The 27,256-nt window shown below is 40.2% G+C and overlaps 2 protein-coding genes across 2 annotated transcripts in view; both read right to left on the reverse strand.

Annotated features, from left to right (window-relative positions):
- The window catches only part of si:dkey-100n23.5 (cyclic AMP receptor-like protein A), a 126,099-nt gene extending 120,788 nt beyond the window's left edge, over window positions 1–5,311 (reverse strand). The window contains exons 1-3 of the mRNA XM_015966076.3: window positions 5,106–5,311; window positions 2,758–2,810; window positions 568–622 (exon numbers count right to left, since the gene is read on the reverse strand). Coding sequence (XP_015821562.1) covers window positions 568–622; window positions 2,758–2,810; window positions 5,106–5,186 — 189 coding nt within the window. The 5' untranslated portion in view covers window positions 5,187–5,311. The remainder of the gene's footprint in view (window positions 1–567; window positions 623–2,757; window positions 2,811–5,105) is intronic.
- Window positions 5,312–9,593: 4,282 nt separating this feature from the next.
- On the reverse strand, window positions 9,594–11,209 carry mid1ip1a (MID1 interacting protein 1a). Its single transcript, XM_015966075.3, has 2 exons — window positions 11,105–11,209; window positions 9,594–10,977 (listed from the first exon to the last, which is right to left on the reverse strand). The coding sequence occupies exon 2, from the start codon at window positions 10,785–10,787 to the stop codon at window positions 10,302–10,304; it is 486 nt and encodes a 161-aa protein (XP_015821561.1). The 5' UTR covers window positions 10,788–10,977; window positions 11,105–11,209; the 3' UTR covers window positions 9,594–10,301.
- Window positions 11,210–27,256: the final 16,047 nt, after the last annotated feature.

A 27,256-nucleotide genomic window follows, 5' to 3' on the forward strand; every position in this document is an offset into this window, starting at 1 on the left:
TTTATGCTGTATAAGAGGAGGAGGAGGAATGAGAAATGGGGGCGGTTGAAGGGGGAGATCAGGAAGACGCGAGGTCGCTTTCAGCAGTGTGGTCCACAGGTAATGGGATCCATCCAAGCCCCACGTTAAGCTGTCATTTACTTCAGATTAGGAGGATAACATGCAGCTCTGCCAAAACCTGACAGACCCGCTGGACTGGCTTCAAAACCTCACACACGAAAAAATCTTCCTCAAGCCGCACGCTCACAGCAATACCAAACACCCTTATGAAGAGTAAATCCCTTCAGATGAGAAGAAATAAGAGGTAGAGGGGGAAAAATATTAAGTTTATTTAAACTGGTTCGTTTGAAGAGTGGGGTGTGTGTGGTAGGGGGTATGCACAGGATGACAGCAGCTATCACAGAATGACCATGAGTCAATTACCTCCCCAATTCATTAATCTGTGCATGTTAATTGGGTTCAATTATGCCAAGATTTGCCATGGCTAATTGAACAGATTTCCGGTGGAAATGAAGCAAACATGAATTGAAAAGATGTGTGCTAACGGAATGAGTGTCCAAAACTCACCTGAGCCAAGGAGTGATACCGTCGAAGCACCCAGATTACAAACAGCATGAAAAAGCTGAGGAGAGAAAACAAAGTGCTTCATGCATGAAAGACAATTGGGGCACCACTGAACAGATCTTTATATCTGGTTTTTCTTTGACTCCATAATAAATGGTAAATTTATTATGGAGTTGATAGAAAGAATTCTAGATTATTTAGTAATAAATTCCCAAACTCTTTATTAATCCCAGAGGGAAATTAAGATGCTGACAAATCATTTTTGTAGTTTTTTTTTCCTCGACTCTACGTAAATAGTTCTAGCTGTGGACAGGAAGGATTGTCTGTGTTCCAGAGCATCTGACAAAGTCTCTGACAGAAGACACTGTTGCGGAGTTACGGTTTTCTCTAAGGAGGGTGTCCATCATGTCCTTTATTTTATGAAGCATCCTCCTTTGTCCAATCAGCTAAAGATGCTCTGGACTAGTCCCCAGAACAGAAGCAGCTTCTAAGTTTGTTGAGGTTTAAACCATCACTGGCTCTGATGCTGCCACACATCACTGTTTTGTTTTCAAAGGTTAGTCTGAATGCTCATTTTTGACTGTGTCCAAATCCAGGGGCTGCATCCTTCGGAGCATGCAGTTTAAGGATGATTATATCACAGCTACAAGGCTGTCCAACTTCATAGGACACCTAAATGCATCCAGAAATGTGTCCTCGTTTTCCCTAAATTTCAAGAAAGAGTCTGGTGTGAACTCATTGGCAAATGCTATCTCAGGGTCCATTGCAGGCCAAAATGGATATGTTTGTTATTGTAATAATGGCGGACGAAGCATGGTGTTGATAGCTGGCAGTACAAAAAAATAAAAGCATATGTGTTGTGTGTGTGTATATATATATATATATATATATATATATATATATATATATATATATATATATATATATATATATATATAATATGTGTGTGTATGTGTGTATATATATATATATATATATATAAATTATTGTCCAAAATAATAAGAAAAATCCTTGTAAAGGAGCTTGTATGGTGGGTCCCGTGTATCTTCATGTATTTCCACTAAGTTAAGTTTTACCTTCTGTTTAGCGCCGTCATGGTTGCTAGGTGACTGGATATTCGCTGAGATATGGATGGGAATAAATCTAAAGGCCAAACTCATGCTACCTCAGAATTGGGACACAGCCTTAATCAATAAGAAAAATAATATAAAATTGTAATAAGACATAAGGAAAGTGAAACTTAACGAGCTTATGATAACACTATACATACCAGAGTCAGAGGGGCTTATTTCTTCCTGTGAATTTCTCATGTTGCACAGCAAACTCACATTCAAAATCCTATATGTATGCAGAGGCTATAACGGACGCCTTTTCTAGTTTGCCTGGAGGTGCAAACTGTTGCAAGAATTAATTCAACTGCAATATGCAATTTTTCTGCTGACGTCACTAAAAACACCTTTCTGTTACTTCACGGATATTTATGTGGCGATAATTATGATGAGCACGGAAGATGATCACAACTGTCTAAAGCAAAGCTCTCCTGCTTTGTTGTTAAGGAATCAGCAAGGTATAGCCATAAAAGTAGAAATGTTTGTCTTTTGGGCTAAAAAAGGATTAACAATGCTATCTTTTAGATCTTAAGCTCAACATGTAAAGAACTATTTGAGGGCTCTTTGCTCAAACATTACTTGCAGCTATTGAATTATTCTGGAGAGGTCTTAGTGCCCTTTTGAGTTGCCCTAAATTCAAGATGAATTGGGAGCTACTTCTTCTGATCAAATGTGTTAAAAATTACTCTTAGGACAGGGGATTCGGTCTGACAACTTCTTTACTTTAAGGATTCAGTTCAAACACGATGACCGTTGCATTTCAAAAGACAAAGTTTTGCCAAGTACCAGGAAAACCTTTGCAGGAGTACAAAGAAAGAATATGGGTACAAACAGGAATCTTAATTTTATTTTCCTTTGTGTGTTTGCATCCATCTGGTATTGATAAATGAATATAATTCCTGTTTTTGACATCACCCTGGCTAGTGCTTTAGTGCCTGAAACTTTTGCGCAGCACCATTATCAGTGTTTCTACAAGTCACACTCAGCTGTCTGCATTTTAATGCTTCATTATGGAAATATAAATGTGTGGTTAAAAAACCCCACAACCAATCATTGAGAGAAACACAGTTTATGACATATTTACCATCCTAGTAAGGAGAAGGTTCCAGTGGCTCGTTTTACTGATAAAATCACCACCTGCAAATTAAAAGCAGCTGATTACTTCCTGGCTACCGACAACGACGTGGAAAAAAAACAAACTACAAATCATATTGGTTTGTTGATTTACTCTGCAATTTGCATTTGTTTGAGGTAACACACCGCTTAAACACGTTCACAAGTGCAATGCAAATAGTGTACTGTGCTCAAAATAATCATAAGCTTAGACACCACCGGGCTGACAAGTCTGCCATTTGTTCAAGCTTGCCGTCTGCGTGTTTGTGTACGCAAACATGCCAAAGACAGGAGGGATAACGAAATTAAATTTGCTCTCGGGGAACCCAAGCATAGGAAACACACACATCTGCAATAGGGACACCTGAGACATGTATTCAGGGGTGTTTGTGAATGTCACTTTAACACATTCAACCTATTTTACCGTGCGGTAAAACAAAGTAGGGCTGGTGAGTGGCAGCTGACAGATGCAATAATGACACAAACACTGAAGTGTTACAGATCTGTAAGACTTCTACACAAAACTCATATATGTGGGACAATCGGGTAAAGAATCTTTCTTAAATTATTCTAATAATGTAAAATAATCAGAACAACGATGCTGCATCAACACAAACATCACTTTTCAATACTGTTCATAAATGAGCAGTTTTTGTATTTTAGAATTTATATGAAAATATTGTTTGGAGAATCATAAAGAGCCCAAGCTGCAGGACCACTGTTACTTCATTATTCTCTCACTGAGGCCATTTTCTGTTCATTACTTTACTTTAATTACATTTGAACAATGGCTCCCAATGTGGTACTGATGGAAAAGCCTCCAACTTAACCTGCTTATTTCTACAAATTGCTGAATAAAAACTACATAAGAAATACTGTTTAAGCACTTATGCGTTCCTCGTTCAAGGGGTATCAGAGATTCATCATTTCAATGCAAACATTAAAGGTTATATCTTAAATGTGCAAACTGCAAAGCAAATGAATATAATAAGAACTAAACAACAACAATAATATAAGAATAATAAAATTACTAAAAATAATTTGAATGTTTGGCATAAAGAAAAACAAAATTAGATCTCTACCATCAGAGCAAAAGTAACATTTTGTTATTTTATTTTGAAAGGATTATGATGATTGTGGTGGTCAGAAGGACTGGTGGTGCCTGTGTACAACAGGTTTGTCTCAGTCATTGTACCCCAAGGCAGCTGTGGTTACAATGAAGCTCATCATCACCAGTGTGTGAATGTGTGTGTGAATGGATGAATGATTCACTGTAGTATAAAGCACTTTGGAGTCCTCAGAAAGGCGCTATACAAGTGCAGGTAAATTACCATTCAGTTTTTTAAATTAATAATCATAGTTGTCGTGGTTAAACTGTTATTAAAATACAGTTTTGCTGAAGACTTTGGATTAAGTTTAATAATTACATGTCTAATCATGCACTGGAACCAGAACTAGCTAGAAGCACTTAAATAGCCCACTATTGGCTTTTATCAACATCAAATTTAAAAAGTAATATATAGATTTCCAAATGAGAGCTGAAACCAGTTGATCTTTTCTAACTAATAAAGCAGTGACAAGCACTGGTAAGCTAAACTGCCCCAATTGCAGTTTCTAAATATTTTTTAGTCTGTGACACTTTGACTAACAACTTTGCAACTTTATTGTCGCTGCATAATGAGAAAACAAACAAGTATTTTGTTCACTTTATAACATTTTTTTAATCGTTTGCTCTAATGTTGTGCTTTTTCTATTACTTATAGTAAATTACTTTACACATTATATGCAGAAACTGTTTAATTTTAAATTGAAAGTTAACAAAGTTATATTCTAAAACAGATTAAGTTAGCAGGAAGTGACCCACCACTTCATTAGCTTTTATTATAAAAATGTAATCTTACGGTTCATTAAATTGAAGAAGTTAATTGGAATGATGTAAAATAAATTTTAAACATTATCTTTACAAACATGATACAATAATAACGCTGACTTCATTTGAGCCATCTCGTTTTGTGTTGAAATAAAGACCTGCTGTTTTAAAGTGAGTTAGTCCATGCGCTTCTGGATTTTTTTATGGATTTGATGTGAGCAAAAACAAGCTATTGTAATTAAAATAGGAATAACTGACGATAGAATACGGATGTTAAAATGACGCTCAGCTGAGTCCTTCTGTAATCACTTAAACATGTTATTGAGTCTAAGCTTAATTCATAAACTAGCCAGTTCACCAAACAAATAAAAATGGGGTAGTGTGTTTAATTCAGCTAAAAAACGTTATGTAGCTTAATAGCTACTTTGCTACAAAGCAATGATACTTACGCAACGACTGTCTTCTGAGTCGGTGTTAAAAAATACGCAGCGTGATACGTTATTCGTGGGCGCTGAAGTCTGACTTTCCATTTTAAGGCACTTTCAGGTAAACATTTTTATTAAATTAGTTCTTTTTGGATTAGCTTTGCTTGCATTTCCTGTTTCTACGGTATGCGCAAAGGGACAAAAGGGGGCAGTTTCGCCAACCCATTGAGATGGAGCACATGGATTTCTCCATAGAAGGATTCAGTTTGAACGTTTTATTTCATTTTTATCAGCCCATTACGTAATGATAAAAATTATTAAAGTAATACAAAATGTACCGAAAAGCCTTATTCTGACATTTCTGGAACTAAAAATACAGCACATATTATTTTACGAAACACACTTCCACTATGTCACAGTTGCAATTATTGCAGAAACACACACACACACACACACACACACACACACACACACAAATGTAACTGTAATCTAAATAGTTTTTAATATAATTTTAATTCATTGTAGTTTATATTTTTTCCATCTAAATTATCAGATCACATGGTCTCACATGCAAATATCACACTTTCTTTTTCATGCTTTCCATCAAAAGAAGGGAGATTTTCTCTAATTTTCAGTCTTCAAAGTCTTGACCATTTTCATATTAGCTGTTGTTTTCTAGATCTCATCCGTCTACAGAACTAAAATATGGAAAAACAATCCTTACTGAAGTCTATCATACAAATAGTTTTACAAAAAAATGTTTACAAGCATTTTTACTGTGTGCAAAACTATACATCTTTCTGATTTTTTGTAACCTTTTTGAAAATAAAAGGTAAAGTTTGACAATCCCAAAAGTTAGGGAATTTTTTAATGACTTTTTGTTTGTTTTTCATTAAAAAGTTTATCTCAAAGGTCTATTCAATGAAATTTTTGAAGATATAGCAGCTGAAGGTTTAGGCTTACGGTCTTGTTTCTCATCTAAACTGAATCCTTCAGAAGCCGTTGATCGTTTTGGGATTCTTTTGGCTTGCCACCTTTTCTTTTCATCGTCCACTTGTGTTATTTCGTCAGGTCTGATAAATGTGAATTTTATGAGTCAAAAGACACCAATGCTTCAAAAGAAAATCTTAAAATATCTGGAGAATTGTTGCTCAAGGCCATTTTTAAAGAGCAAGTCACCCCCTATCAGAGTCTTATTCCACTCTCACTTCATGTTTGAAAAATGCAACAAATGCTGTTGCCTGGAAGACCAAGAGGGTGGAGCTGCTAACATAGAAGACCAAGAGGGTGGAGCTGCTAACATAGAAGACCAAGAGGGTGGAGCTGCTAACATATGCACACATACACAGGCTCACAACAGCATTGTGACATCATAATGTACCAGCTAATGTCATAGTGTACCTCTTAGCCAATAGCAATGGCAGATTTAAATTAAAATGCAGTGCAGTTTTTACCTGACGACAGCGCAATACTGACAGTTTTAGGCAGATTATTTAAATTTTAACTAAGATTAACTAAAGTGCCAAATTATTGACTGCATGTGTCTACAGAGCGATTTATATAATTTATCAACAAAAAAAAAGTTGATTTGGGGGTGACGTGCTCTTTAAAAATGTTTCAGAATGTCAGGACCCTAGAAAGCCAGGACTTAATTAACGGCTAGCTTTAGCATTCGGTAGCTTTATAAAATTTACTATAATCGTGAGTGTCAAATATCCACGGAGATTAATGGCGCCCCCAAGGGGTGGCCATGGCCACCCCTAGAAAATTGCTGGCCTCCCCAGCAAAAGCCAGTGTTAATAAATTATGTTAATGTTCACTCAAACCATAAATTGATCTTCTAATCAATCTAATAAATTGATCTTATTTATTCAAAACATAAAAATGATACAATAAATGAGCAAATAAATGAGCTGAATAAAAATAAAATACAAATGTTTCTGCTGCTCACCATTGAAAAAATGAATTAAACTAAAACAATTACATTAAAAAAATAAACAACATTTTAAATAACTAAAATTTATTTTACTGAAATGTTTGCGTTTATAAAATTAAAGTTAAAGAGCAAGTCACCCCCAAATCAACTTTAAATGCTTGTCTAATCATGCTGCAAACACGTGTAGTCAATAGTTTTGCACTTTAGTGAATTTTAGTTAAAATTTTAATTTTCTGCCTAAAACTGTCAGTGTTGTGCCATTGTCAGGTAAAAACTCTGCACTGCATTTGAATTTAAATCTGCCATTGCTATTGGCTAAGAGGTACCCTAGAACGTTAGCTGGTACCATATGATGTCACAGTGTCGTTGTGAGCCTGTGTGTGTGTGTATTTGTTATCTCAGCCTTCTCGGTCTGCTAGGCAACAGCATTTTTCAAACAGGAAGTGGGAGTTGGGTAAGAATCTGTTAGGGGTGACTCGCTCTTTAAATGTTTTGGATACTGTTATTTTTAAAATAAAAACAAATAAAGGAGCAATGCAACACATCGCCACAGGCTAAACTCTCCCAGAGTTACCACAAGGACCAATTTGGTGTGCCACCCCAAAAATTTCTTTGGCCCTGTCTGGCCACCCCTATCAAAATTTTCTGGAGGCGCCCATGATGGGGATACACTAAGATTTATATAAAGTGGCCTTTTTATTCTCTCATCTAATGTAGTCCGTCTAAAAGGAATGTAACTGCAAAGGAAACTTTGCATGAATAAGATTGATAGTGTCTTTCAGTTCCGTGTGTGCAAGGAAAAAAAGAGAGAATGAAATGTGAAAGTGGGTGTGTGGCACTCTGTTGGCTTATTGTGTTGGTAAAAGCCCAGCTGCACCCAATGTCACTATGAATCAGCCAGACTACAATGAATGAAATCCGTTATTTTTTGCTTTTGTTCATGGCGAGGCGTTACATAACACTACACATCTGCAGACACAGAAATTAATCTTTTTCCCTCTTTTTAACACTTTTTTTTACTTTGAGTTGTAATCAAACCACACATGGAGTGTTGTCAATCCAAGACCTGAAAGCAAAAAGTGCTACTAGATCTTTCACAAATGCTCTTTCACTTCTTATAATAGAAAACAAACTGGGATTTTCTGTAGTTTCTGTGGTTCAACCTGAAACTGAACAGACAACCAGCATTCCTTAACCTGCAGGGACATCTCAATCCAACTCTTCTCAGCATTGTTTGGTGACTGGGATCAGCTTAGATTCACACATTGATGGTGTTATGTGCAAATCCTGATTGCTTTTCTCCTCAAAATGCAGATAATACAACAGGATTGAGATATTTAAGAAGATTTTTAACCAAAGAATAAACAGCTGATGTCATTCTGTTGCTGTTTTGGCTCTAGAACCACCATGCACTGCAACTTGTTTTAGGAAAAATAGAAACCAAACTTATTTTTAAAACTGATCTGGTTATTCATACTGTCATTGAAAAATAATTTAACTAAGAAATTAAATCTCTTAAACACAAAAAAATATGTCATGTTTTGGAAACCAATCATCATATATTTTCTTTTCATTTTTAAGTTTGAATTGTTAAGAGTCTATAGAGAGAATCTTGTTTAGTTATGAATATCAGTATGTTTTATACATTTTAGAGCATTTGCATTTCAAATATTTTCTTTTGCACCAGTACATCAAATTTAATGACCACTGCTCAATCAGTTCCTTATTTTTAGTGTTTACAAATCTCAGATGTATTCTTATATACGTGGAAGTGAAAGAAAATGCATGTCAACATTTGTATTTTGCACACTTATGTGATGACAAAGGAAACAGCACTGCTCAGTCATTTGCACAAAACTTTGAATTAACAGGGGTGCCCAATCCTGGTCCTGGAGGGCCGGTGTCCAGCACATTTTACATTTTAGTTGTTCCTCTGTTCTAACACACTTGATTCAGTGGTTGAATCACCTAAGCAGCAGCTCATCAGGCTCTGCAGAAGCCTGTTAATCACCTGCTGATTGAAATCAGGTGTGCTGAACTAGGGTTAAAACTAAAACATAATGGAAACCGGGACCAGGATTGAGAGCAAGTTTGGAAAAATGTTTCAATTTGACATGTTTTTCCTGCAAAAGCATTTTTGAAACACATTGAATTTGTTCAGAAAGTTTCACACAAATGTTTCAGATAACACAACTTGTTTGGCAGCATTTCTGTGTAGATCTTTGATTTGTTTCAGTTTTAGTTTGATAAAATTGACACCAGAGGAATTCACATCCATCTAACAAATCCCAAAATATATTTGACTACTTCTATTTCAGTTATGCATTGGATTTTCATGTTTTGCAAAACACCACTATTGCATGATTTTTTGTTTACCTGCAACTACACACCTGGTTTAAATCAATGGGTGATTTACAGGATAGAGGATGTGTTGAGGTGATTTTGTCTTTGAATAAGGGGTGTTGGAGCAGCTATGCAAAGCAGGAGTCTCTTGGATCTTATATTTAAAACAGTATAGTTCTTCCACTGTTTTATCAGTAAATGACAACTGTGTAAAAAGTGACAACACCAAAAAGGACATTTGTATAAAAGTTTATTGGAGAAACATCAGTAAAAAACACTGCAAAAAGTGCATTTTTTTAAAGTAATTTCTTGTTTTGACAGATGGACCTATAATACCAAGCAGGCTAAATGACAACAACAACAAAGACATCATCTCCTGGAAATCCTCACTGTCCTCCTTGCAGAAGATGAGTTTATTCCAGTTCATTGACCATGTAGGACACGAGATCATCGACGGATGCGACGAGCATCTGCCTCCTTACAAGCAAAAATAAAACACCTCAGATAAAAAGAAGCAGAGGGACAAATCCATGTGAACACACCGACATCATCACCATCACAAATAAAGGATGCAGAATCTTGTGTCAGTATTCCCCCTCTCTCTCCTCAGATGGGGGTGGCTCAAACGTCTGGATCGAACACCTTCTCCTTTTCCTGAGGCATTATAGTCTCTTGAACGTACATTGTGAGGTAATAAATAGCATTAAATAGAGGCTTAAATAAGTTTTATCTGACAGGACCTGAATGCTAAACAAGTTGGGAGTGCAAACGACAAGTTCAGTGGTGACACCAACACACCGTGCAGGCCTGAGATGGAGCTGTTGTTCACTGCCACTTAAATAATTGCTCATGAATATCATCAGCAGCAACAGCACAGACACGGCTGAAGGAGTAGAAAAAGGCTCAAGTCAGTGGGAGGGAAACCCAGCTTCTGTGCGTTTTCACTGGCCCCATCCTCCGATGCCAATCTCCTTCTTGTAGCGTTTGGTTAGGGAGTTGGCCTGCTGCGTGAGTTTGGACAGCACTCCCTGCAGCCCAGTCAGGTGGAACTGAAACTGCTTCTCCAAGTCCTCGTCGTCCTCCTCTTCCTCTTCCTCGAATGACAGTGATGAAGCGGAAGACGCGGTGGATGAGGTGGACGCGGAAGAGCTTGAGCGCGTGCGCCCCTCGTCCACCGATGCGCACCGGACCCCCCACTCGATGTCCGTGCGGATGGACTTGAGCAGCTGGTAGTAGCTGTACATGTCCCCCTCGTCCATGTCCGACTTCAGAGAGGCTACCTCTTTGTCCTCGTCTAGCGGGACGTCCCGTAGCAGGCTGGGAACCATGATGGTCTGGTCCATGTTGTTTACCGCGCCGATGAAGCGGTTCATGGCGTTGAAGAGGGAGTTCTTCTGGTTGGGGGTCTCTGGGAGCTGCATCATCATTTTGCTTTTAGTTTCTTTCTCTCAGTTCTTGTTGAGTTGAAAGAAGTGCGTCTTCGTTGGTGTTGCTTCCCTTGACTGCGGTGCTGACTTCCTTATATACGTACAGGGCTACAGGTGGAGCGAGCGGCAAAGGCGGGGTTCCAGAAACTTGTTTAGCGAGTTTCGGCAAGTGTAACCGGACACAAATGACCTGAAGTGACACACAGATAGGAACAGATGAGCACAAAGATCTGGGACGTTTTCTGGATGAGGAGAGACCGCCAGCGGGTAGCTGCAGGGCAAAAACACAGTTTAACATCGCAAAGTTTTCTACTCACCGAGCAGAAACTGGAGTCTGTTCTTTGATTTCTCTTCCGGTGAGAGACTCCAGCATTTCTCACATTCTGTTCTGATGAGCAAAACCGCTGATGGGCGTAGGTGTGAAGAATTTGCATGAATATTCATCCAGAGAGTCATCGGCCCACTGTTCCGGCCTCTGATCAGCCAATCAGAGGCCGAGGATGGCTTTGGGAGGGCGTGGTCACACACAGAAAAAAAAAAGATGCCGGCTGCACACGATGCTGCACACAGGGCAGTTCTCAAGGTTTGAAAAAAAAAGTTCACCTGTGAACTTAGAAAGTTCAGATAGAAGTTATCTAATGTCATCAAGATCAGATCCCTGTTATGGTTTTGCTCTGAAGAAACAGTCACGTAGGGCTGCAGGTGAGAAGGCACACTTTAAACCACGTTTTGTCTAATTCATGGTGGCATGGCAATAGGTTTTATATTAATGCTCGAGAATTTTCAGGATGTACTGTTCAGAAGAAGCAAGAGGTGGACCAATGAACCAGGACTTCTGCAATAATGAGGGGTTTGATCCAGTCTGTCCTGGGTCCTGGACTTCCTATTTCCTGCTCCATCCAGGTTTCAAATCTCATCAATGACCACAAGATTTGTTTAGATCATGAGCAAAACTCCCAGGCTCATGAAAAGTAAATATTCTACTGCAGGCACTACTAAAGCACAAATAAAAACCTTTAAAGGGTTTTAGAAAAGTCTCAGAAATATGTCTAAGGTCACTTGTACACACTACAATTGTGGCTCCTTTAAAAATGTGGAACACTCATTTAATCAATACATTTGTAGTGGTCTCTAGTAGGAATGAATGCTTTGTAAGTATTTCTCGGAAAGGGGAGAAAAAACACCGGCGCACCAGAAACTAGAAGTGAGCTTTTTTAAAATGCTTTTTTATATCTTTACAATTTTTATATTTTTTGTTTTTGTGAAGCGCCTCGTGATTTTTATCTAGAGAGGCGCTATAGAAATGATATTTTCTTCTTCTTCTGAGCCACATCACAGCTGAGCTTCAGATGGAAAGGTTTGGGGTGTTTCTCAGTGCCAAGGAACCTCGCCTTGATGCCTTGCCCTGCCTCGGTTGCCTAGGAGATACGTCATCAGGAGCCACCAAGACGTGTTCCAATGTTCATGTTCTACCGAGGCGTGTGTTCTCCGCTTGTTAGCCGTTTAGCTAGCTGAGCAAGAGGTGTCTTGTAGCCTAGCCTTGGTCAAAAATTACCCACAATACACAGCAGTATTTTGAAAAGGATGGCGGATCAAAAGTCGGCAGCTACTTCGGGGGCAAATTTCAAGTTTAAAAGTAAGTCAACTAATTTAAAATGTTTTTTTAGATCCAAAGAAGTTATCTATTGTTGCTTATAAGTTGCAGCTTCGGTGGCTAGCGGGTAGAAACTCTCTTAAATATTAAACTTAACAAATATATACACAATTTAAAAAGTAAAAGGCTCGTTATATATTTATATTGAAACAAATACATATAAAATATAATGTTATATCCCGTGTCGCGTGCTGTTACGTGACCGCCATGGAAGCCTCGGTCACATGATGCAAGTCTGTTCCATTTAACCGCTTTCTTTGACCAAGGAAGGACAGTGTCCTCGCAAGTAAGGCACCTGGCCTCGCAAGACATCTCCTGGCAAGACCAGGCGCCTTGACATTGAACACCCTTGGAGTCTTATTTCCTGATATTTGGACATCTTGCCCCAGATTGGGTAACAGCAACGCGACCACTGACTTGCAACACTGATGTTTCATCTCCACAAATAACACAAGTTTGGAGGTGTTCTGCAGTGTGGTGAAGTTGCTAATGCTAATGGTTAGCTTGTACTAGCCAAAATGTTCCTGCTGTTTCCTGGACGCCAATCCAACAACAGCCTTCCCCTTTGCGAGTGAAGATGGGAGAGTCCATGAATGTTAAGTGATTGTGTGACGTAGATAAGTCAGACTTTTCGAATCCTAGAGTTTCACCGTCTAATTTCTATCAGAAGCTAATGCAGGAGATAGGTGTAGGAGACTTGTTCTGCTCAGCTTTCATGAAAAACTTAGCGACCAATAACAATCAGAATTAAGATTAAAAAAATATTTTTGCAGTGTTTGATACCTTAAATCAAAAATTCAGTTGATGTAACATGTAATGGAAATATTACAGAAGGACGTGTTTGCGTTTTAAACTCTCATTTGCAGAAGTTAATGTATTTAGTTGTTTCCTTTCTGTGACTCTTTCATCCATAGAGGTTAAAAAAACTGACTAGTTTTATGTTACACCCCAAACCAAACTGTTGCACCAGACAGGTCCCTGCAGCGAGGCTGGACAGCTGATGTCCTCCCCACCCCCAGCTGCTGCCGGTAAGCACGGGCTACTCCCACGTGTCTCCTGCAACAGAAATAACCTAACAACAGTACTCCGTACAGCGTACTGGGGGGATTCAGGCTGAAATTTGAGCTTTGGTAAACACTTCTTGTCAAAGTGACACAGTAGAAAGGTGTTTATCCATATGTATGGTGTTAAATCAAAACATGTTAGGCACATAGAGTGCTCGCTGACCCTTGAAATGGGTCAGCAGTATGTTAGGGGGATGAGCTCTAGGGAAGAACACAGGTGGCCTGACTGAAATTGTGCTCGGGGCACAGGCTGTTCCATATGCAAGAAAATGAATCAGTGTTCAAACATTGTTACCAGGCAAGAATGAGGGGAGGGAATGCATGCATAGATGGAAAAACCTGCCAGGTGAGTTTCTCCCTTTGTGCGTGAGCCTCGACTACCTTCTATTTCTGCCTTTTGGCATCACTTGTCTCTGAGTTTTTTACAAACTGTTTCAGAGCTGCTGCTCCAAAGCCTAGAGCCATAGAAAAGAATCATAGAAAGAACACATCATCATCAGCAAACAATAAAGAAAGCATGAACCAAATAAAAAAGCACTGATGTCATTTTGTTTATCAATTTTTCTGTCATTGATAGTGGTCCTCTTGAATAGAATTGAGAGAAGTCTTGATTACTGTCAGATTTAATAAAATGTTGTAGGTTGAGAAGATTTTTTTTCCATAAGATGTTACAGGAAATGGATAACTTCACGGAAAGGCCCGAACACATATCACAAAATCCACAGAAAGCGTTGGGAATAGGCAAGGCAATGCAGCTTTATTTATATTACACAGTTCATACACACAGAAGCAATTCAGTGTGCTTTCCAATTAGCAACAACAGCAAAGACATCAAAATCAATGTGACAGCACAATTAAAAAACACAAATTAAATTTAGATTTAAAAATTTAAAAGAAAATTAAAGAGCAAGTCACCCCCTACCAGAGTCTTACTCCACTCCCACTTCCGGTTTGAAAAATGCAACAAATGCTGTTGTCAGGCAGACTGAGAGGCCGGAGCCGCTAACAAATACACACACAGGCTCACAACAACATTGTGACATCACAATGTACCAGCTAACGTCATAGTGTACCTCTTAGCAAATAGAGAAAGCAGATTAAAATTCAAATGCAGTGCAGTTTTTACCTGAAGATGGCGCAAGACTGACAGTTTTAGGTAGAATATTTAACGGTATTGGCCAGACTCGGCATTAAAATTCTAGAAATACAGTATAACTGCATTTGACCATCTATATAAATATGAACTAGGTTCAGTTTTTCATTTTGTTAAGGACTTTTGTCGTAAATCATTACAGAAAATCCAAATCTTCTCCTCCAGACAGTTAAGAACTGTGTTTTGCATAAGTCACTCCAACACATGAAGGTTTTCAATTTTGATTTAAACATTACTAAAGATGGGGCACATTTGAGGTCATACGGAAACTGATTAATCTCTGTGCAGCATAGTAGCTAAAAGCAACTTCACCCTGTTTGGTTCTGAGCTGTGGTTCTAGCAGCTGACTGCTTCCTAATGATCTCAGAGTCCCGCTGTATCATGGGTGGTTCTGTAGGTTGAGTGTTTTGCAGTCATGTTTCTGGTTTTATTGTATTTCTGGTACTTTCTGTTTTATTTTGTATATTCACTTCCTGTCTCATTACAGGCAGCTTCACGACCTGAGGCTCCTCACTAATCAGCCTTATGTCTTGCACCTGTGTCCTGGCTTCTCCATTTATGCTTCTTTGCAAACAGATTCCTTTGCCATATATGTATTTGTATATATATGTGTATGTATGTGTGTTTATGTTTGTGTATACATATATGTTTTTTTTCTTTCTTTCCCCTGTTTGATTTTGTTTTATGAGCGCTGTTCCAGACCACACTCCACACTAGTCGGTGGCGGTAATGCACCATTCGTTGTTTGCCAACCGCCAATAAAACACCAGAAGAAGAAGAAGAAGATTCCTTTGCCAGTTTGCCTTCTTCAGTTGAGTAAAGTGAACCTGCTCTCAGTAACACTTAGTGAGAGTGTATTCAGTTAGTTTTGGACTTGTTCAGTTGTGCTGTACTGCCAGGAATCCCTTCAGCTTATTAAACTGTGTGAGCTCTGCATTTGAGTCCTCTTTTGTGCTTTGATACGCTGGGCATACAGGAAGGAGAACCGACATGTCTCTGGCCCCATACTATTGAGTGATTTATAAATTCATAGAAGAACTTTGAAATATATTCTGTAGTTTACTGGTAATCAGTGTAGAGATTAGTTGTCACAGAAGACTAAACCAAATGTTGGTGCAATGAAACAGAATTTTAGCATATACATTTGGTTATATTAACAAGCTGAATTTGGAGTCAGGCTAACTCAATGTGTGAATGAGTTGTAATGAAGACATTCTGAACACTTCATTTAAACGATTCACCAGTGGTGCACCATCTATGCTGGTGACAAACAACCAGTATGTTTAGATTCTTGTTTCTTCCACTTGATTTCATCAAATTCTCTACATATTTTAGACATATCTTCATCATTTACAATTTAATTACCATTAGAAGAGTTTGAATAACTGCTTAGCGTGCACATAACTGGTTGAGTTTCCCATTCAGAAAAATAAAACCAGTATTCTTCAGGTTGCATCTTTCGTTCCAAACGTGCATTTATTCAAGAGCCCTAGGGAACTAGAAATCTAATTAGTAAAAGAATGAACCAGAAGACAGCAAAGGTTACCTACTCCCATAGTTACGTCTGCATACGTGCGCGCGAGCACACTGGAAACTGACATGCTGTGATGTTGATTATCCTCCAACAGGAGATTTTATGCAATCACTTTATCCCTTATTATCATTAAAATATTATTATTAGAGCAATAATTTTATAATTACTGTGAGATCAGAGTCAACAGCAGAAAATACAGTTGCTTATGCTTGAGTTTGGCTGATCAGGGTAAATGGGAGTTATTTTCACCTTTAGTTGGATGCTTTGTTGGTTCTTGTAACAGGAAAAAAAAGCTTCACGTGTAGTTATGCCCCCTTCCTCTGAAGATTAGCTGATCCCAGTTTCAGCCAGAAAACAAAAAGACAAAACAGGTCAGCAGAGTCGACCTGCACCGCTGCAGAGCAGAGATCAGATAGAAGCCCCAACAAGGCCGTCACTCAAGCGCCCCACCTCACTGACTTCATCTATTCTCTCGTGAGAAGCCTTTCCACTTGTCAGAGGACGCACGACGCCTGAATGCAACAGCGAAACCCCCATCAGGTTGGGAGGGTTTTCTCAATTAGGTGTCATGTCAGAAGCTGAGCATCCACAGATTACCGCGGGTGTCATCATCATCATCCCGGAGGCTTCAAAGGGGTGAGGGAGAGAGGAGGAAAGGGTTGGGGTGGGGTGAGAGGAGGCAGAGTGCCGGTACGTTGTGCTGTAAGAACAGGCAGCTTAAGTGGGAACTCTAGTACGTGTCATCACAGCTGCACGTTGCTGAAAAGCATGAGGTAAGGGTGTCAGTGGGACGTCTGGAGGCAAGAGCAATTAGAGCAAGAACAGCATCGAGAACAACAGCGATAACAGCGCACATCACAGATAAGCAGGTGAGGTGAGACAGGCCTTCTGTGTTACTTTATGGGGCAATAAAACAAAGCATGTGTGGGGAGTGTCTCCATCACGCATTGTTTTAATAGAATGGTAAAGTGCTCCCTCTGCAAGTTCTCAAAGTGAAATTAACAAAAAGATCACATTAAAGCAAAGTCACCTCTGTTGTGGACTTATTAAGATGTTTTAATCTGATTAACCCTCTCAGGCTCAAAATAAGTTTTGATAAAAGCTGAGTCCTTCAGGGGTACTTCTGAGTTAAAAAATGCTCATGAAATACGTATGCGGAGTAACCTGGAAAGTAGGTTTTAACTGTTGCAAATCTGCAACGCCTGCCTGGCTCCAGAGAGCTAAACTGCCATTTGAGAAGATATTCCCTTTCATACTGATCAGAATTATTTTTCTTGTGAGCAGCAGAATCGTCCAAGATATTCAAAGTCAAATTTTATTTTTTATCAAATCAGATAATTAAACTGAGGTTTAACACTCTTTTAAAAAACAAAATAACTTTTAAAAGCATCTCCTTACTCTGTAAGGACAATTAAAACACTACAAGGCAGTGAACCTAAACTGGCGGCCCGGGGGCCACACCCAGCCCGCCAGACCTTTCCACCTGGGCCCCCAACCCTTTGAGCCCTAGTTGGGAGACTTTGAAGTTTAGCAGCAAAATCCATGTCCCAAATATTAACAATTGTTTACTTAATCCAAACAAAACTAAAGCTACAATCAAAAGAGTTTAGATGGAAAAAATGTATTAATAAATAAATATACAATAATACTTGAATTTTATTTTAGAAGAACATCTGGCCCTTACGATGTCTGCTGGAAAAAAAATGTCGGCCCTTGAACAAATATTGTTGAAGACCCCTGCTATAAGGATAGCCATTTGCAAAAGAAAATGAATCCAGCTGTGTGCAACAAAACTCAGACTTGGTCGGAAGTCTTTGACGTAACGTTTCTGCATCTTTCATCATGACACCGCTGCTTTGCTGTACAAAACTATCTCGGGAGTTTGAAATCATTTGGAAGAAGATGCTTCAAGATTGGCGTGACTTTTTTTTGTGTCAGGTGTGTTCATAAACAGAATTTTGAGGTAAATGTTAATGTTAGGGGGTTATTTTCCTGCTTCTGCGGTTTTGTAGTTTAGTTAAAAAGCAAGTCACCCCCAAATCAACATTTTTTTGCTGCTAAACTATAAAAGCGAGTGTCTAGTCGTGCTGTAGATGCGAGTAGTCAATATTTTGATATTTTAGTGCATTTTTGTTAAAATTTAAATATTCTGACTAAACTGTCAGTGTTGTGCCCTCTTCAAAACGTTGCCTTGCATTTGAATTAAAATCTGCCATTGCTGTTGGCTAAGAGGTACCCTATTACGTTAGCTGGTACATTATGATGTCACAATGTCGTTGTGAGCCTCTCTGTGTGTGTTTGCGTGTGTGTGTGTGTGTATGAGAGGCTCTGCCCTCTCTGCCTGCCAGGCAACAGCATTTGTTGCATTTTTCGAACAGGAAGTAGGAGTGAAATAAGGTCTGGTAGGGGTGACTCACTCTTTAACCCTCTGGAGGCAGGCGTTGCAGATATGCAATGTTAAAACCTACCTACCAGGTTACTCCACATACGTATTTCATGAGCATTTTTTAACTCAGAAGTATCCCAGAAGGACTTAGTCGTTCATCCTTTTATTAAAACTTATTTTGAGCCTGAGAGGGTTAAAATCACATTACTTAACTCATTCACTGCCAATGACGACTACGCTCGTCATTTGCATTTTTTTTTTACTGTTTGAGCATCAGAACGAGCCCCCGCGGTGAGAGAACAAACATCTCAGCCCTGAAGCCGATCTTCATCCGCATACGTCACACGTCACGTGATCAGGAAGCAGACCATCCATGTGTTAGGAGATCGTTTTGGGCCGTTCCTGTAAAAAAAAGTGAGGCGAGAACCGGAAAAATGTCTGCTGATCACAATTTGTCAACGGATTATGAAAGAACGGATAACGCTCGAAACACACAGATTCTTCCTGATGTAAGAGGTGAGTCTCCTCTTTGTATTGGTTGTTTTGGCGTCGACATCATCCTAGCACGCAATGTTCTGTGACTCTTAAAAAATCAGTAAAAACGGTGAGAAACGCTGGCAGCGAAGGCCGTTAGCGATCAGGAAACGGCTGGCAGTGAATGAGTTAAAGAGCAAGTCACCCCCAAATCAACTCTTTTTTCTAATAAACCCTATTATTGTGTGTCTAATCGTGCTGCAGACATGTGTAGTCAATAGTTTGGCACTTTAGTGCATTTTAGTTAAAATTTTAATTTTTTGCCTAAAACTGTCAGTGTTGTGCCGTTGTCAGGTTAAAACTCTGCACTGCATTTGAATTTAAATCTGCCATCGCTATTGGCTAAGAGGTACCCTAGAACGTTAGCTGGTACCATATGATGTCACAATGTCGTTGTGAGACTGTGTGTGTATTTGTTAGCGGCTCCGCCCTCTCGTTCTTCTAGGCAACAGCATTTGTTGGATTTTTTTAAACAGGAAGTGGTAGTTGAGTTAAAAATCTGGTAGGGGGTGACTTGCTCTTTAATCATGGATTTTGTGTTTCCCGGTTTTTATTAAGATCATGTCTGATCCTTGTTGTTTTACTGATTTTGGCGTATGGGTTTTCCTGCTCATGTGTTATTTTGATTATTTTTCACACCACCTGTTTGTCTGCATTTGGGCTTTTCTCCAGCCTGTCTCTGGTCAACAAAGCCAGTCCCAAGAAAGCAATTGTGTGGGGATTCACGAAGAGCTGCAATCCAAGGAGACAAAAGGGAGATATCTAATTTTTTCAGCCCTTTAAAAACTTTGATTTGACAAGAAAATAAATTAAAACATTTATTTATGTATAGAACGTAAATGATTGGATGTGGCATGGGTAAGAAATGTTTGATGTTGTGGTCAGAAAACAAATCTGATCTCATCTATAGGTGCTTTCTTGTGCAGATGCTTTTAAGTGTGGGAAACAAGTGAAAACTGATTTATTGGAATAATTCCAGTAAATTTGTTACATCAACATAGGGAGTATCACACAAAACTGTGGATATGAATCAAAGCTACAAGAGCTGACCAAATTGTAAAGAAATTAAGGCAACAGTTTAAAACTTTCATGTTTTTTTAGTTCATGGCCAATTTCTGGTTAAATCAAACTAATAAAAAACATCTTTCTCAAGCTGATTTACATTAAGCTTGGCGAGCTAGTTTTATAATTGGATGCAAAACCAAATGGCACAAAGTAATAGGTCAACGGTTTTCGAGGGATGATGAATCAGCTCGAAGGTCTTATTTAGGACCGGGGGTTGTGGTGCTGTGTTGCATCAAAATGACAGGTGTTCCCCCCCCCCCCCCCCACCCCCCCCCACACACACACACACACACACACACACACAGACTTACCACCCCCTGTGTTGATATAAAGTGTGATACCTAGAACCTCCAGATAGCTTTCGAGGTAAACAACTTCACCTTCTTGGAAAAACAGACCCTTCTGTTGTTTATTTTGATATAATAAAAAGTCGCAGGCTTTACGCGCCCTTTGCGCAAATAGTCTCGCGTAGGAGTCCGCTCCGTGTATGTGTGTGTGTGCGTGTGTGTGTAAAACGGCGCTTCCCCGGTGAAAGCCTCCCTCTAGCCCATAACCCATTATGTGCTGTAGAGAGGCGGAGGCGAGGGCGAGGCGGAGCGCGGAAACCAGCGGCTCAGACTCACGCACACACACGCAAGCTCCATTAGCGGACCCACTGCCGCGCCGCACTGCCGGTAATTTGCGTAACGAGGTTGGAGCGAGCCCCGCTGGCTGCTGCCGCGGTCTGCCCGAGTGGCTGCTGCTGCTGCTCTTCCCCGAATTCACACTGCTTTCCCGGCGTCGTTTCCGATCCAGAGGAGCGCAGGCAGACAGACAGACGGTGTGTGTGTGTGTGTGTGTGTGTGTGTGTGTGTGTGTGTGTGTGTGTGTGTGTGTGTGTGTGTGTGTGTGTGTGTGTGTGTGTGTGTGTGTCTGTGTCTGTGTGTGTGTGTGTGTGTGTGTGTGTGTAAGAGAGAGAGAGATCGAGAGAAAGAGGAAGCATCCAAATTCCAAATGCGTATGCGAGCGTGTGCGCGATTCTGTGTGTGCGCGTGGTGTGATTTTTCTCATCCGCTGCCATTTATGTCCCGCCATGGTTCCGTTTTTCACCGATGCTTAAGCGCCATCATGTGGACAACGGTGGTACGTTAAGGACATTAATGGACGGATGCTGATGGAAAATACAAGAACTCATGCTTTAAAAATCCCTCCATAAAAAGGGAACCTTTGTGGACAAACGGGTATAATATTGGCGATGGTGGCACAGGAATTAAGTGCTCCCCGTAATCGGAAGGTTGGGGGTGATGGGTGAATGACTGATTGTGTTGTAACGCGCCTTAGGGGTTCCATGACTCTTGACGGCGCTATATCAAATACAGGCCATTTACCATTTACCAAAACTCATCCTCTTACTCATTGTTTTCTGCTCCTGGGTCCAGGTCGGGGTTGCAACTAGTGGTGGCACCAGATATGTTTTTCTGAACAACTAAGTTTAGTTGTTTGCTGATGATCTTTTGATGAAACTTTTTACACTGTATAAAATAACGGCTATAATAATATTTCGAAATTTTAAAATAAAATGTTCTTCTATATCCTCCTGGTGCTTGTTTCAATGAAGCCCAGTGTGAAGACTGCCCTCTCCCCAGCCATTTTTACCAGCTTCTTTAATGAAACCCAGGGGCATTACTGGACCACCCTGGATCTCCTCAGCATGCCCTGGGTCTACCCAAGGGATCCCAAACCACCTTGCTTAGGCGATTTGGATGTATTAAGGATCACCCTTACATCATCCTCAACTGTTTTCTTTCAACACAGAGAAGGAACAGCTTCTCCTCAGTCCAAGAGTCAGCTATCAACTGGATCTTCCATTCTAGTATGGAGTTGATGCTCCCAATGAGACTGAGGGAGTGTGATCTATAGTTGGAGCCCTCCCATTTGTCTCCCTTCTTAAAAATGGTAACCAGCACTTGGAACTGCCTCCGGTGCCTCCAGTCTGGTAACAAAACACACAGGTTTCTCCGTTCCTCCCACACTCGTTGCTGGAGCAACTCAAAGAGTCTGGTCCAACCCAGTTCATATTCATGGGGCAACGGTGGCACAGGAGTTAAGTGCTCGCCCCGTAATCGGAAGGTTGCAGGTTCGAGCCCCGCTCAGCTTGTCGCTGTCGTTGTGTCCTTGGGCAAGACACTTAACCCACATTGCCTGCCGGTGGCGCCAGTGCTCGGCAGCCTCGCCTCTGTCAGTGCGCCCCAGGGCAGCTGTGGCTACATTGTAGCTCATCCCCACCTGTTGTGTGAATGGGTGAATGACTGCTTGTGTTGCAAAGCACCTTAGGGGGTTCCAGGACTCTAGAAGAAGCTATATCAAATACAGGCCATTTACCATGTTTAAGGATCAGACTGCCAAAGCTCCCTCCGTTTGCCTCCTGATTCACATGGTACCAGACCCTCGACCAGAGGCAGATCTAGGATTTTTCTATGTATGGGGCCATCAGGGGGCACAGTATTTATAAAGGAACCAAGTATTAGTCCAACATCCTTACAGAAGATTTCACACTGGAAATTCCCATTTCATTTATTAATGTCCTTACTTGGAATTTCATCAACAGCATTAAAACTGCCCTAAAACTGCCAATGCCGTAAAACAACAGACAAATGTGTTGACCTTACAAGGCCCTAGAGAGGAACTCAACAAGCTCACAGGAAGACAGTCACACACAGCCTCAAATATTAAAAAGAGACAAATTGATCTAGCCTGTTACAGACTAAATCCTGGAGAAAGCCACTCTGTTCATATGAGGCCCATCAACCCAAAGAAAGAGCTCTATACTTTTCAGAATATTATGAGAAGCCATGTTAAATTTAATCCCTTTGGCTTATTGCCAATTCAGAATAAATTGGATTTTTTAACTGCTAAACTCATACCCCAAAAACCCATTTTTCAACATAGTTTAACTTTTATAACATCCTCATTTTTAGAGTGGTGGAATTTTGTCTCTCCTGCAGGCTAGTGGTGTAGATCCAAAAGCAATTGTGGCGCACAATTTTCTGCATGTGTTTTGTGGATTTGGAGAAAACTTTTCACCGCGTCCAGAGTTTGGGGGCCCTGTGTGGGCTCCTTTGGGAGTATGGGGTACCAGGCCCCTTGATCCGGGCTGTTAGGTCCCTGCATGACCGGTGTCACAGCTTGGTACGCATAGCAGTAAAGTCTAGTTCATTCTCTGTGAGAGTTGGACTCCGCCAAGGCTGCCCTTTGTCACAGATTCTGTTCATAACTTTTATGGACAGGATTTCTAGGTACAGCCAAGGTGTTGAGGGGATCTGATTTGGTTGTCTGAGGATCAGGTCTCTGCTTTTTGCAAACGATGTGGTCCTGTTGGCTTCACCAGAACGTGATCGCTGGAGCGGTCGGGTTTGCAGCCCAGTGTGAAGCAGCTGGGATGAGAATCAGTTCCTCTAAATACAAAACCATGATCTTGAGTCAAAAAAAAAGAAGGTAGAATGCCTTATGAAGGGTCAGGGATGAGGTCCTGCCCCAAGCGGAGGATTTCAATATCTTGAGTTCTGGTTCACAGGTGAGGGAAAGATTGAGCACGAGATCGATAGGTGAATTGGTGCTGCTGCGTCTGTAGTGATGCGGGCATTGTACCGGTCTGTCATGGTGAAGAGAGCCAGAAGGTGAAGCTCATGATTTCCCGGTCGATCTACGTTCAAACCCTCACCTCTGGTCAAGAGCTCTGGGTAGTGACTGATAAAACATGTCACAGATGCATGCGGCTGAAATGGGTTTTCTCTGCAGGTTGTCTGGTCTCTTCCTTAGAGATAGGGTGAGAAGCTTGGTCATCCAGGAGGGGCTTGGAGTAGACCCCCTGCTCCTCCACATCAAGAGGAGCCAGTTGAGGTGGCTCCGGCATCTGGTTGGGATGCCTCCTGGACGCCTCCCTGGTGAGGTTTTCCAGGCACGTCCAACCGGGAGGAGACCTAAAGAAAGACCCAGGACACGTTGGAGGGACTGTGTCTCTCATCTGGTCTGGGAATGCCTTGAGGTTCCCCCGGAGGAGCTGGCCCAATTTACTGGGGAGAGGGAAGCCTGGGCCTTTCTGCTTAGGCTACTGACCCCGTGACCTGACCCTGGATAAGTGGAAAAGAATGGATGAATGGATCAACAACAATTTGAATAACTTGACGGTTTGGGCCCCTGCATTAGAAAGCTTAGACCCTGCTATTCTATCATAAATGGTAAAATAGAACAGCCTTGGGTTAAGCCCAAAATGATCACTTTTTAAAAATTCCAAACAAGTAAGCCACAGAGTTGGTACTGCATAGTGACTGTTTCAGCAGGCGCAAGGTAAGGCCAACAATAACATTACAGTGTGCACATATTCACATGAAATAATCACCATACCAGCAGTCATATCAAATAAATATGCCTCAAAAATGTTATTATGTATCTTTATTGATAATAAGACCACTGATGGTGACTTAGTCATTAATAGACAGCATGGTGCAATTCCACATGGGTGTCTTGTGCCCCCATGTGTAAGCTGGATGGTATTACACTTGAGTATTTACAGAACAATGGTTTGGAGAAGAGTGTGGTGGAAAACATACATTCACAAATTAAATGTACAGGTTTAAAAAAATGCCACAACTAAATACTGACCCAATAATAATAATAAAAAAAGAAATACAGCAGGAGCCACTAAAACTAAAAGCTCACTTTTACTTACACACACACTCAAGGTAGAGATTGATAAAGAAGCACACACACACACACACACACACACACACACACACACACACACACACACACACACACACACACACACACACACACACACACACACACACACACACACACACACACACACACACACACACACACACACACACACACACACACACACACACACACACACACACACACACACACACACACACACACACAGTTGTAAAAGGAAAAATAGAAAACGCGAGGGTGAAACTGTAAACTAAAAGCTAACATAAACAGCTAAATTACTTGCTACTCTCAACAAAAACAGCCACCACAATTTTCCAGTGCAGATTTCTTTAAAAACTACCAAACAAATACGGAATCAGAGCACAAAATCTGGATTTAAAACTGTGACACAACAGTTGTACTGATTAGCATATTAGAATGTGAAATGTTACATCATATAAATTACATTTCCAATACATATCTACAGATGAGAGGATGATGCTGGCTGCAGCAGGTATATGCACTCCACAGGATACCATAGGTGTTGACCACACTGTTATTACAGAATATTCCTCCTGAAGGAAACAATGCATGACCCCAATGAGCTGAAGCTGAAAACTGCACGGTTGCAGACTTTGTTTTCGGGAAAAGAATCAGCAAGACAAGATTTTCTGCTTAATTCTGAGAGTTGGTGCAATAAAAAGACGACTGAAAAGAGAAAATGTATTTTGGATGATCAAATAGATCCAGTTTTAAAGTTTCTGGTTGCAGGACAGCAGTTCTAGCAACAGCAGTACAAAACGGGTTATTTTACTCCATCAAACCAACTAAATGCGTCAGCTTTGATTTCAATTACAAAGACTGTTCAAAGTCTAAGAAATAAGTGGCAAAACCTAAATACCGTATATTGTCATTCAGAAACAGAAATGTTTAGCAAAAGAAAAAAAATATTTCAGGAATTAAAGTTTGAAGAATTATTTGATTAAAAATTTTACTTCTATTTTTGACAGTTTTGACTTTAAAGTGACAATGTGTATTTGCCATGGTGATAGGGGACAGTACATACCTAAATCGTTGCAAGCAAGTGGTATTTTGTGTTTGTGTAAGACATTACCAACAGTCATTAGGGTCAAAACTCCCTGGGAGCGCAACCTTCAGCAAAATGAGAAGCAGATCGGACTCCCCTTCATCACTGGCAACGAGTGAAGAGGTGAATGTGTTAAACAACTTTTAAGAATAGTGAAAGTTTTGTCACTGCTTGTTACAAAATCAGTAAATGCATTTTGTCCTCACAGGCTCCCGTAGAAGGAAACATGGGTGTCTAATATGGAGTCGCCCACAGACTAAGGCCCAATCCCAATACTTGCACTTCCACACTTGTGCCCTTTTATTGTGCGATCCCGTCCAGGGCAGCGAGTTTGTAGGTTGTCCCGATTCTCAAGTGCGGAAGTTGATCATGTCCACTTTGCAACCTTGATTCACACTGCCCCCAAGTCTGCATCAATGCAGACTTGGGCGAAGGGTATTACCCATACTCTTTTGTACATTCATTCTGTGTTTAAATTCATAATCCATTACTTTGTTCTTTTTTTACACATCTTAGTAAAAAAACTGTTTTTTACTAATCTGCGTAGCAAAAGAACATATTAATGGGTATTACCCACAATCCATTGCTACGGAAGAAAAGGCTCAAGTGCATTTTCTGAAAGTATGTATTTTCAAATGAAAGTAGTTCATTTTAGGATGATTAGCTGATGCTCTTAAAGTTTTAGACAAAGCAGCAATGAAAGTAAATTTACTCCAAACAATTGTTTAGTTGTTTGTTTGAAAGTTGTTAATAAAGTTTTTTTTCTTTAAAGAATCACAGCGACCAGCATCCCGGCATGCGTTGCGATCGATGATGCAATGCTCCCTGTGCCAATCAGGCAATTATTTGTACACTTGTGCACGACACACTCGAAACCTTAGGGCACAGTGTTAGTATCAGGATTGGGCCCTAGACCCACCCCCATGTATTTTAGACCTAATTTTTATTGCTATACGTTACAAAGCCGCCAGTATTTTGCAACAACTGGGCATCATTTAATTAATTTTAACAATGGATATTTCCATAGATTAATGGTTAAAAACTACACATTGTCTCTTTAAGATCAATATAGCGCTGGAAAGGAAATCATCCATATTTTAACTGTAGCTCATTTATTTGTGATTTTAGCGGGGATAATTGTTTAAGCAGCACTAGATTTTCATGCTATAATTCTGTGTTTTCAATCAACTGCAAAGCCCCGTAATGTTGTAAAGAATTTTGGGCTCTCATGAGGACATTTTCCCATCGTCAAAATGATTAAAAAGTGCTTTTTGAGACTAAAATTACATTTAAA

The sequence above is a fragment of the Nothobranchius furzeri genome, chromosome 14 (assembly GCF_043380555.1).
Source record: "Nothobranchius furzeri strain GRZ-AD chromosome 14, NfurGRZ-RIMD1, whole genome shotgun sequence".
Classification (NCBI taxonomy): Eukaryota; Metazoa; Chordata; class Actinopteri; order Cyprinodontiformes; family Nothobranchiidae; genus Nothobranchius; species Nothobranchius furzeri.

Bases quoted from the DNA above. Each gene is read 5' to 3' on its own strand.
- mid1ip1a (XM_015966075.3), bottom strand. From the start codon at position 10,787: ATGATGATGCAGCTCCCAGAGACCCCCAACCAGAAGAACTCCCTCTTC.